Here is a 12175-nt window from a genome sequence, read left to right on the forward strand (position 1 = left end):
ATTGCTTCATTGAGGACAACTACATACAGACAAGTGAGCAGCTGCCGGAGGAAGAGGAGCAGGAGTTGCACTTCTCCATCTGAGCCTGCAGCCCCCTGCTGCAGCCTCTTGCCCTCTCCTCACCTCCATCTCTTCCTCGCTCTTTCCCGCCTGCCCTCAGCTTTCGGCCCCATGTGGCTGGGGGAGGAAGAAAGGAGTGGAGAGGAGCGGAGAGAAGGGATGGGCTGGGAATAGTGATGGAGGCTGAAGGCAGCCAGCCCTACAGTGCCCCTGCAAGATGCCAGTAGGGCTACACTGGCATGGGGACACCGAGCCTGCTGCTACTCTCCCAGCCCAGCTCAGGTGCTGAGGATGAAGGAGATGGTGCCCACTGTGCCTTGGCAGCCTGGTTGGGTGGGAAGAGGAGCCTGCCCTGGTGCTTCCTTGCAGGGTCGTGGGCGCTGGCCCTGCTGCCCCATAGCACTGCACCCAGCTCTGCTCTGTCCCTCAAGGCATTGTCACTCCAGGGTGTGATTAAAGCATGATTTAACCCTTCCTCTGCCTGCATTTTGTTGGAGGTCTCCCAGCGGTGATGCCAGGAGGAAAGCCCCAACCCCACAGCTGGGGTGTGGCTTTTTTTGCATGTGCTTTCAAGGACCATAAAAACATTCCTCGTTAAGTGCATCAGTGAGAGAACAGGACTGCGTCACAACGAGTGCTCTTGGGCAAACAAATTGGTCACGTGCTGTGGCATGGACAGCCCTGGTGCGTCGCTACAGGGTTTCTGTGCACGCCTCTCCACTGTCGCTTCCCAACACATCCCTTCTCTCTTTTCTCTCTTACCTCTCCAGCAAGACATGCTAGAAAGGCACTTACCTTTCCCGTGTCAGCTCTGCAGAGATGAGCAGAGATGGTGGTGCTGGCTGCAGCGTCAGGCAGGCGTGCGTGCTGGGGCGAGACAGCCCTGTCCCCTGGCACCCATCACAAAGTCCTGTCTGTATCTCTAACCATGGAGTTAAATGAACATTGTAATTTTTGCATTCCTGTCATCTTTGTGGTACGATGAACAGCCCATGGGACATAGGTAACTACAAATTATTTCTGTAGTGCTGATCATGCCTGCATGTGTTACGCTGGAGTTAAAAGCAGGGAGCAGCAGTGGCGATCACCTTCCTTAGTAAGTGATTCACAAAGCTGGTACCATCCAGCTGGGAAGATTTTCCAGGGCACAGCCTGGTTCTTACTGTCGCTGATGGCCCAGGAATCTCTCCACCATGCTCCAGAGTACAAAGCATTGTCACAGGGACCGCAGTTTTTACAGCCTCGCCACACAGCTGATTCCCCCATCTCCTTCAAACCTTCATTTCACTGTAAACTGCCTTTCTATTTCTCTACTCATTAAGATATTTATAGAGCAGTGTATACAAAATAATACAAGTCAGAGGATGTAAACCAAAGGGGTTTACATCCCATTACAACAGCTGGGTCAGCTGTCAGGTTGGATGGGTGATACAGGCCGGTGGCTTAAAGCACCTTCCAGAGGAGGAGGAGGAGGAGAACTGTTGGATTGTTTCAGTGGTCAGGCAGTTTTTGCTCTTATATGATGAATTTCTAAACTGAGTTTTACTTTTGCAGTCACTGCTCTGTGTTTTACCTTCTGGGCTTGTCTTAGCAGCTACCTGTGAAAATACAAATATATGCTGTAATTTCAGGGAATTTCCAGTATCTTTCAGGTAAGAGAGGAGTCTTAAATCTGAGGGCTGGGAGAATGCATTTCAGTTATTTTTGGAGGGTATTTTCTGGGCTTTTCAATCACTTGAACACATGCTAGCTGTAGTGTTTTATTTTTGGTCTCAACAATGTCTTAACAGATATTAAATTTACAACTGCCCAGGGTTATTTGTCCAGGATCTTGCTCACTCTCATCCCCTCTGTACCTGGTGGCAGGTTGCTTGTCTGCTTGTTGACCCTTCTGGGAGGCCTACCCACTTACTCTTTAACTGTGGCTGGTTTTGTGGTGTGCAGGGAGCTGTGGTCCCAGGGCAACCCTCTGCCCCTCTCCAGGCAGCTCCAGTGCAAGGGGGCAGGATCCTGGCAGCTCGTGCAGGGGTAAATTCATCTAGCATGCAGAGAGAGTACAAGGGGGTCAGAGCAGAAAAGGAGGAGCCTTCTCAAGGGGGTTGCCCCCAGGAAGCTGCTGGAAGGACCACAACTGAGGGTGGTGGATGGGAGAAGTAGCAGGCATGCAGGCAGACTGGTTGCAGGCTCATTGCAGGCAGTAGCTGCTGCCGTGAGGCTCGAGGCTCAGCCTTACTGCAGGGCAAAACAGCTTCTCTGTAAACAAACCAGCCAGCACTGACATATTCAGGAGGTTTTGTGAGCTCCACGTGAGCATCTCTTGGTCTTAGGTTCACAGAGCAGTGGCAAGGGGGACTGGCTGTGTCTAGGTCCTTAAGCAGAGGGAGATGCATAAGCATCTGAAGGTGGGAGTTGTGTATCAGGAAATAAGTACATGCATTTGGGGGGCTGTGGTGGCGTTGCCACACTATCTGATGAGCCAAAACCACAACTGCAGGAGGGACAGGATTTCTTCCCTGGGCTCAGCTTGAGCAGAGGCCAGCCTTGCACAGCCCTGCCACCTCCTGCTCCGCAGAGGGGCTGACACTCAAGCATCAGCCTTCAACATGGTTGACTTCTGTAATGCTTTATTACATATTTCCACACACAACACAGGAACCAGGAAGGGAACAAACCGGCACGGTTTCTGCAGAGGTGAGTCAGTGGCTGGGGCAGCGCAGGCTGGGCAGTCTGGGCAGCCAGGCACCCAAACTGCCGTCTTCGGGGACAGCCTGTTCTCAGCTGTTATTTCCTTGGGTTGCTGACACAGCCCCAAGCGTCCTTTTCTGGCACAGTTCATGGCACTTGGGCACATTTTGACGGGGCTGTTGAGGGGAGGGCTCACATTGGCATGCAGCAGTGTGGAGCTGCCAGCTGGACACAGTCACGCAACTTCCCAGAACCATGCAGATGTGCAGGCTACTGCAGCCTGCCCACACGTGCAGGGTGGGGGAGCCGGGGTAACTGCCAAAGCACTGACACAGACAGACAGCTTGGTATAACTGCACACGCACTGACACAGAGGTGCAGAGCAGCAGCCACATGGATGGTGCAAAACTGTCCTTCCCTGCGTACGCACAGGGGTCCCTGCCGGACAAACGGCCCAGAGGAAAAGGACGGCTCTTTGCTTTGCAGAGGATTTAGCACAGAAGGACCTGAGCTTCACCATCTAAAACACCCTCTAAACACCCTCTAAACTCTTGGGCAGAATAAGGGAAGTGATGCAGAGAGAGAAGGAAACAGCAGTTTAATAAAATCTACAGATGATGTGAAAGCGGCTGATAAAAATGTAGAAATAACAGAGATTTAGAAAGAAAAGCTGAAATGATGTTCCTGTACTTTGGGGAAAACGATCCAAGACTTTAGGGGAAGGAAAGCCAGCAGGAGCAGGACAAGAGCAGGTGAATATAGAAGTGCTCTCATGCGATCTGAGTGCATTGGGGATGGTGTGGTCTGGAGCTTGAAGGGATGAAGTCCTCACTGCCCAGCATATACCTGGTGGGGTTTACTGATGCTGAACTCTGACATCGCCTCCAGGTGTAACACGGACAAGGATTTGTGCTGTTACTAAGGGAATGAGCTACTGTTCTCTTCCATATAAATCTGCTACCAGGCACCAAAGAATGATAGCTCAGTCTTGTTCCATCACAGAGAGAGCTTAGCAAATAATGAGTGGAAATATCTGCTGGGGCTCAGAGAGGGGGAGACGGGAGCAGACAGGAAGATGAAGGGGAAGAGAAGGTTGCTCAGGAGCAGCTTTGCTATGAATTTAGGATCTGTGACTATGGAAAGGGCAGTGAAATGGTTCGTGGGTCTCTGGAGGAAATGAGAATTTTGACAGGTAAATGAGCCTCAAGTCACAGGAAAAGCTCCTGGGGTGAGGTGTTAGTCTGCATCTGAGAAAGATACCTTGGTGGTAGACACCTTGTAGAGATAAAACTCAAAAAAAGCCCCAGGTAAGGCCCAAGTGGTAGTGGAAATTTTCTGCCGCACATCAGCTGCAGCACTTGAGACACGGGAACAGTGAGGGAAGGTGCAGGGACTGGGATGCACCACAGTGCTACCGAGGCAGCAGAGGTGCCTCTGCTTGGGAAACTCCTGCCAGGGGGCAACGCCACTCCCAACCCGCACCGTCCTTGCAGAGCTGCAGCCCCAGCCCCAGGATTCAGGCATCCCATCCCCATCCTTCAGTGACTACACGTTTCTGTTTGTGGCTGGAGGATGCCAGCATGGTAAGAGAGCCCTAGCACACAGTCCAGCACTGATAACCTGTCAGGGCCTGACACCAACACCCTTCGATCACCCCTTTGATAAACCACAGAAGATGCTGGGCTGCAGAAATGCAATATTGGACAGATCCTGGCACTGCAAACACAACCAACGTTTCACATGGGGTCCAGCCCTGCTGGGGCTCTGGTACACAGATTCCATGGTAAGAGAGCCCTAGCACACAGTCCAGCACTGATAACCTGTCAGGGCCTGACACCAACACCCTTCGATCACCCCTTTGATAAACCACAGAAGATGCTGGGCTGCAGAAATGCAATATTGGACAGATCCTGGCACTGCAAACACAACCAACGTTTCACATGGGGTCCAGCCCTGCTGGGGCTCTGGTACACAGATTCCCATGCAAATCCCACGCTGGCTGCCCCCACACGCAGGTGCTTTCCTGGGAGTAGCCCTGCAGCCGTACCTCCCACAGAGCCCCCTTCGCTTGCGCTGCCTGCCTGCTGGCATGCAGAATATTTCCTGACGTTTATCACTCAGGAGCCAGTGGCTCTGCATGGAGCAGAGGGTGGTTTTATACCACCCGCAATCACAGCCTCTCCTGCCAGGAGAGTGCAGGATGCAGCTCTGGGACACCAGGAACCATGCAAGTGATGGGGATCCCAGGGGTACAGGACAGGCTCACCTTAACTCTGTGGCAGGGGTCACAGCCGGGCAGGCAGCAGCTGTTACAGGAGGCTTTGTGGAGATAAAACCAACCAACCAGGCCAGTGTTGTGCTCCTAACGTGCCAGGACACAGAATTTGTCCAGGGAACCCAAGTCCTTGCTGTGCCGACAGTCTGAGGTGAAGCAAACGCCAGTCATCTTCAAAAGACGTGCAAGGCTCACACAATGCTCACCTTCCCCCTGGGAAAGGCCAGCACAAGCCCTGCTGGTGGGTCATATCCAGTGAGACTCACGCAAGGGCGTCCTGGGTCAGATCAGGTTGGCCATGCTGGAGGTGGGAGGAAGCCGTCTGTTTGTGGCGAGGCGTCCAGAGATGGTGAAGACACGGATCTCACCAGTCTCCAGGCTCCGAGGAGCAGCCTGGCGGCAGGAGGTACAGATCAGGTAGAGCAGCAGGCAGAGGAGGATGGCACTGCCAGCAGTCAGGAGGACAACTCCACTGGTGAACATGCTGGCCAGCGGCCGTGCAGGGCTGAGCTGCATGGTCGTGGTGGAGAGGATAGTGAGCACGACCCCGCAGACCATCAGCACCAGGGCGCTGAGCAGCAGCACCAGGCAGTCCGAGAAACCCCCACTCTTCAGGAGCTCAATCTGATCCCGGCTGCGGATGCAGTTCATGTCCTGGATTGCAGAGCTCAGCAGCTGCTTCAGCAGCACGAGCAGGGCCAGGAGGCAGAGCGTGGTGCCCACGGCCAGCCGCCACTCCCCCGACCGGCTGCTGGTGCTGTACAGCAGGATGATGCCTCCAATCCCGCAGGCCAGGATCAGCACCACAGCTATCCCATAGCACAGGATAGACTTCTTGGGGTCCTGGAACCACCAGAGCTCCACATGCTCCTCCAAGATATTCCTCTGGATGTTGTCCGCATCCGCAGGGGTGCGGGGGCTGCTCAGCTCTGCCAGCTCTGGCATGGTGGGAGGCTGGGTGGGGAGAGCACGGTGGGATGCTTTCACAGATGAATCTACACCCTTACAGCAAAGTAGAGAGTCAAGGCAGCAGTGGTTGTGAGGGCAGCAGCATTTCTCAAGCAGGGATGCCTCTGTCTCATTTTTTGGAGTCTGGTGGAGCTCTCTTCTGCAGCAGTGCCACCTGGAGAGCTACGGTCCATGTGCTGGGGCTGAGCCCACCGCCCAGCCAGGGCTGCAGGAGATGGTGGAGCATCTCCAGAGCAGCACCATATGGGAACAACCAAGGCTGCGTCTTTCCTCTTCTGTGTCTCTCATCTGAAAGAGTCAAGAAGAGAAGATATCATTAAACAGAGAACCTGCTAGCCTGTACCAAATAATCCCGTGCAAAACTGTGGGCCTTAGTTGCTACAGGCTGGCCTGCAGACCTTCCCCTGCCTCCCTCACAAAAGCCCTGTCCACTGGAGCACAGATCAGTCACGCACATCTTCCCAGGAGACATCCACACGCTGCGGGGAGATCTCAGCCTGACCCAGGGGTGAATCTCCTGCCCCCCCAGTCCTGCCTGCCCTGCTCAGAGGCTACTGGCACATCGCTGCCCGCAGGACTCTGCCTGCAGCTGGTGCTGGCAGCAGGGCAGGGACAGAGCAGAGGCAGGTCCCTCCTGGGATAAAGCCCCATTCACAGCTCTGGCTTCACATGCTCCCTCATCAGCATCAGCCTCTTGTCACCAACTGTCTCTGCTGCCCAGAATGACAGTGGGTGGTGGGTGTCAGAACCAGGGCTTAACCCTTCCAGTTGCTGAAAGAGCAAGAGCTGCCCCTGCTGCATGTTCTCAGCCCTGCCCCTACCCCTGCACTGCCAGTGGTTCCCCCTCCCAAGTTCCCTAGGGAAATACGATGGTTGTATCTCCAGTGGTCTCAGCACTTCTGTGGAAAGAGCCCCCAGACAGCTGGGACCTGGCACCCTGCAGTTTTGCTCTCCTCTCTGCTGGTCCCTGAAGCACTTCACCACTGGAAGGGAGCAGGGGAAGGACAGTGGTGGCTGCAGGGTGGCGGCAGTCTCCATGGTGCTGTTCTTAGCTGGGCTCCCTTCAGCATAGCACCTTGTCTCAACCCGCAGCCCAGTTTCCCGGCCTCATCACCTCCCCAGCGTCCTGGCCTTCCTCAATGGTTCTCTGAGTACAGTTTTATACCAAGAGTGGAAACGTCTTGCACTTCTCTTAAATAACATCCAGTCCTGGCAGGTGAGTGCTCCGACTGGTTCCTCCAGAGCAAGGAGAGGTGCTGAGAAAGACAGTGCAGGAGCATCTCAGGTATGGTTGAACCCTTGAGACATGGGGCAGACCCTGGAAACCCAGGAACTGCCTCCCTGGTCACCTCCCAGACAGGATGACACTTCCTTGACCATCACGAGCACACACACCATGTGCTCAAAGTCCCGCAGGACCCTGTGGCAGGGACAGGAACTGATGCAGATCCCCTGTGCCAAAGCTGTGTCTCTTCTCCTGGGTGAGGGGATGGCCATGCAGCACCCTGCCTGCTAGAAATAGCTCTGCAGGAGCCTGTCAGCCCATGCCAGACACACTCGGTTTGTCTTTGTGCTCTGCTCTGCCCAGCGCTGGGACTGTGGGCTCATTACAGACGATTGGGGACAATCTGTGACCTCCACGCATGGCGGCTCTGCACACACCAGGGATCTTTTCTTCCACAGCTCTCTCTGTCCTCAGTATCCACACACCATGTCGCCTTATGGCAATGCTTTCACTACCAGCAAACCCCTCAAAAATCCCCCTCCACGGGGGACGAGCCAACACAGGGTGAGGGGAGAGGGAAGACAATAGGGTGGGGGGTGCCCGAACCAGCCACTGCCTGACAGTGTCAGGCCAATCTCCTCCTGAGTCACTCCCCGGCTGTGATGGAGCATGAGGTCACTTTGGATGCGGCTCAGGGCATGCTGCCAACTGGCAGCACGTGTCCAGGAAGTCTGTAACCAGGGCGGGTTTGCTGGACTGGGACCCGCCGTGCTGCGCGAGCCGCACGCGGTGCTATTCCCCTGCACGGCTGCTGGTGCTGGAACTGCCTGGGCAGGGAGTGGGCTGGCAGACAGGAACACAGGCTCCTGGAGGCCCACGGGAGATCTGCAGCTCCTGGCTAAAGTCAGAGGAGTCAGAAAGCATCTATTAGAGAGAAAAAAAAAGCTGTGGTTGAGTATGCCGATGTGCGCCTGTTGGGACCCACTTCAGTTCTGCATGAGACAGCAGACAACACAGCTCCCCAAGAAGGTGGGGTTGTTGCAGGGCACTTTCAGAACAGAGGGGTAAGAAGATGTTGAGCCTGGACACACTTCTCCATCCTATGCAAACCAGCTTGGTGCTAAGCACTACTTCCTCCTGTCCTTCCTTCTCCAAGCACAGAGGTGCCTTATCTCCTCACCAGCAATGGGTGAGTCCAGTAGATAGTAGGTTTGTAGATTAGATTGAGATTTTCTACCAAGAAAACATAAAGCTAGGAGAGGTGCAAAGTCTGAAGCCTTCTGCTGCTTGACCGAAGCTGCTCAGGCAAGCTGTGAGTCAAACCGTACGAAAAACCAGCACAAACCACACTCAGGGAAAATGCAACCAAAAATCAGGCTATGACACTGCATTCTCACATTACTTCTTTTTACCATTTTATTTTTGCTCAGAAGAGGGTCAGGGAGCAAGATATAACTGTTAGAGCATCTGGCTGCAGAACAAAGTAAGACACGACCTCTGAGCATGTTTTTCCTGGTGTTATATTAACCTCTATCAAACAACTGATTTGAGATGCGAAGGCTTCCACTGATGTGTGCCTCCATGTTTCCTTGTGTCTGTTTGAAAACGTTCTGGGAATAGAATCTTTTGCTTTATAAGCATCCACAAGTGCTTGGGCTTCTCTAGACTGCCTAGAGGGTTTGTGCTACAGTGTTTTTACTCTTAGAATCACAAAATAGTTCAGGTGCGATAGGAACTTGTGAAGTCACCCAGTCCATCCACCTGCTTAAAGCAGAGTTAACCTCAAAGCCAGACTTAGTAGCTCGGGGCTCCATCCAGCTGGATGCTGGATACTGCCAAGGATGGAGGATACACAGGCCCTCTGGGATCGTTCCAGTATTTAACCATTCTCACCACAAATAAATTTTTCCTCAAATCTAACTACAGCTTCCCATTCCTCAGCATGGGTGCTCACCTTCTTAAGAAAAATCCGACTGTCTTTAGGTATGGTAAACCAAAGCAGCGCTATCTTTGGCTGTCACCCACCAGTCCTTGGAGAAGGACTCTCACAGCAACTTTGCTGATCTGGTTTCTTGGCATTATGCAGCACATCTGCTTGCCCAGATCAGATTGAGAGAAAGGAAGGGCTGTGGATCCCTGTTCCATCATGAGGGTGAAGGACAACCTTTTCATAGCAGTTGTCCCTCCTGTCGCTCTTCTTTGGGCTACCTGGTCTCACTGGTCTGGGATAGACTACAATACAGACCCTTTGGGAGCTTAAGCCAGTTAGCCCATCAGATTAGCCAGTCTGATGTGTCTCACAGGTCAGCGCTCCCATCTTTGTACACAACAGATAAAGGAGGAGAGGACCAGCCCAGCCACACAATGCTTTCTGACTGAAGGTCACATTTCAGGAAAAAAATTGACAGGCTGTCCTTCCTCACTGCTGGCTGGCAGCTGGGGAGGAAGAACAGGAATGAAGGAAAACAAAAATGATAATGTTTTTGACTTCTTTTTTCTTTTTTTGTCCTACTCTGACAACATTGAACTGGGAATTGAGGGTCATCATCAGCTGGTTTCTGGCCACTCTTGGCTGCAGGAGGAGATGCATGCCTGCTGACCACCTGTGAATGGCATATGCATTTATTTATTTACTTATAGGCTTTTTATGTCTGACTCTCTGATATCTAACACATGGGCCATGGACTGTATGTTATTTAATACTTTATTTTCAGAGCCACATACCATTCAGCTGTCGAAATGCTCCTCACTTCCCTCCTCTCCCTGAACCCAGGACACACCATGAGATACTGCTTACCCACAGCATTCGGGAGGGGAAGCCTGGGGGTGGGACAGGCTCCTACAGTGCTTCCAGCCTTGGAAGGGTTTTTTGCAGCTATGTGGACTTTGTGAGCATCATGGATATCAGGAGAGTCCAGCAAGATCTGCTGTAAAATAACAGTACATAAAATGATATGCATGAGTCATCTAGATGAGGGCCAATAGAGCCTCATGGCCTCAAACATATACAAGCCATCTCCATCCCCTACTCCTCTAGACCACTACAGCTTATTTTTTTCTTGGCCAGGTCTGGCCATAATCTGTTTGGGATAAACTTGCCACCACTCTGTTCCTCATAGAGAATTCCAGTCCAGAATGAGCATAAATATTTTCCCATCCTTTCACGTAATTTTTCCAACTTCCAATGCTTTAGGGAGTATTTCTTTACTAAGAGGGTGGTCAAACACTGGATCAGGCTTTCTGGAGAGGGGGTCGATACCCCAAGCCTGTCAGTCTAAGAGGCATTTCGACAATGCCCATAACAAAATGCTTTAACTTTGTGAGCCTTGAATTGTTGTAGGTCCTTTCCACCTGAAATAGCCTATTCTTATTCTTATTCTATTCTAATTTCAGTTGGAAGGGACCTACAATGACAATCTAGTCCACTGGCCTGACCAATTCAGGGCTGACCAAGTTAAACCATGTTGTTAAGGGCATTGTGCAAATTCACCTTAAACACTGACAGGCTTGGAGCATCAAGCCACCTCTCCAGGAACCCTGTTCCAGTGTTTGACCACTCTCTCAGTAAAGAAATGCTCCCTAATCATACTCTACTCTGTTCTAACTCCCTAGTGGCCTCAAAGAGAATTAAAATCATACTTCTTGTTTTATGCCTGAACTATTGCCAATACACAGATCAGAAGCTCTAAACGTTGTAGTGCTCAAGGCCTGTCTGTGCCCCTAGGAGTGACACTGCTGCCCTGAGACGTGTGAGAATGTACCCTCTTTTCTGAAAACTCATGAGTGGGGATAGAGGAAGCCGTGGGGAAAGGGGGTAATGGGGCTTTTATGATGCATCTGTCTGCCCCAAAATCCTAGCAAAAGATCCACGCTCCTTTGGCTGCTACATCAACCACCAATTCCCAATACTCCTCCTTTCTGGGGCTACTCAAAATCCAGGCAAATCTATGCTGTCTAATCTGTATCTCTGGGGAGAGCCCACCCTCTCTACCTTGCCAGAGGGATAATGCCTTCCCAGAAGCGAGCATCTGTCCCACCAGTGTTCCTGACACCAGATATCACTGAGGAAGCCCCAGGAAAGCCCAGGGAGGTGGTGGACTGTCTCTTCCTTTCACCAAGCTCTGGGGGTAAGGATGGTAGAGGGCTTGTTGTGATGGGGTGAGTGTGCAGCTGCTTTTTACAGAAATAAAGATAGCTTTAGCACGCTCCATTATAAAGTTTTGTGTTCTCCTTCCTCTCTGTATGCATAAAAGGCAACCATCATCCCAACCCCACAGCCTGTCCTGATGCACCTCTGCTGAGGGAGGCCCGGGAGCCCTCAAGGATCAGGAAACTCTCGAGCCTTATGTGCCGGGAGGAAACACAACAGCACAAGGAAGAAATTATGCGGAGGCAAGAGGTAGGATCTCTTAAGAAGTATGTCTGAAGCAGCCCCCAAACCTGCCAGCAGCTATGGATGAAGCACGGCCCTTCCCGCACACGCACGGGTCCCAGGGAGGAGGGCTCACTCACCTGCGGCAGACACTGCCCACATGCAGCAGCCCAGCACTGCTCCCTGCTCCGGCCTGGCAGCAATGGTTTTTCCTGGCTCTCCTTCCACTGGATCGAGATAAAGAGGGAGCTCAAGGGAAATTCTCTTCCATTCCCCCGGCAATCGCCTGCCAAGAAACAGGTGCTCCTGCCGGCTCCCCTTCCTGGTGCAACACGGCGCAGGCAGCACCAACAATAGGCTGCAAGCTCTCACCTCTCGCCCGGGCAGGTGCATTCCCCAGCAGGGTGGCGTCTCAGCAAACTGCTGCTGGCCTTGGAGAGGCTCCAGAGCTGCGCCGGTGTGCAGGCACTACCCCTCCCTCCCTCCCCAGGCAGGATCTGGCCATGCACCGATCCTGGAAGGTGCCTCATTTCCTCCCAGATGGAGGTGAAGGGGTGCCAGAGCCAAGGAGTAGCTCCCAGGCAGCCGG

At 52.7% G+C, this 12175-nt stretch overlaps 2 protein-coding genes across 2 annotated transcripts in view; one reads left to right on the plus strand and one right to left on the minus strand.

Moving 5' to 3' along the window:
• LOC104498251 (chromosome unknown open reading frame, human C1orf210) overlaps positions 1-83 on the plus strand; it is a 4333-nt gene extending 4250 nt beyond the window's left edge. The window contains exon 5 of the mRNA XM_010141607.1: positions 24-83. Within this exon, the coding sequence (XP_010139909.1) occupies positions 24-83 (60 nt within the window). The remainder of the gene's footprint in view (positions 1-23) is intronic.
• Positions 84-5302: 5219 nt separating this feature from the next.
• Positions 5303-5965, minus strand: TMEM125 (transmembrane protein 125). Its single transcript, XM_010141606.1, has one exon. The coding sequence runs from the start codon at positions 5963-5965 to the stop codon at positions 5303-5305; it is 663 nt and encodes a 220-aa protein (XP_010139908.1).
• Between the last annotated feature and the right edge of the window lie 6210 nt (positions 5966-12175).

Source organism: Buceros rhinoceros, unplaced genomic scaffold (genome assembly GCF_000710305.1).
Source record: "Buceros rhinoceros silvestris isolate BGI_N320 unplaced genomic scaffold, ASM71030v1 scaffold24208, whole genome shotgun sequence".
Taxonomy (NCBI): domain Eukaryota; kingdom Metazoa; phylum Chordata; class Aves; order Bucerotiformes; family Bucerotidae; genus Buceros; species Buceros rhinoceros.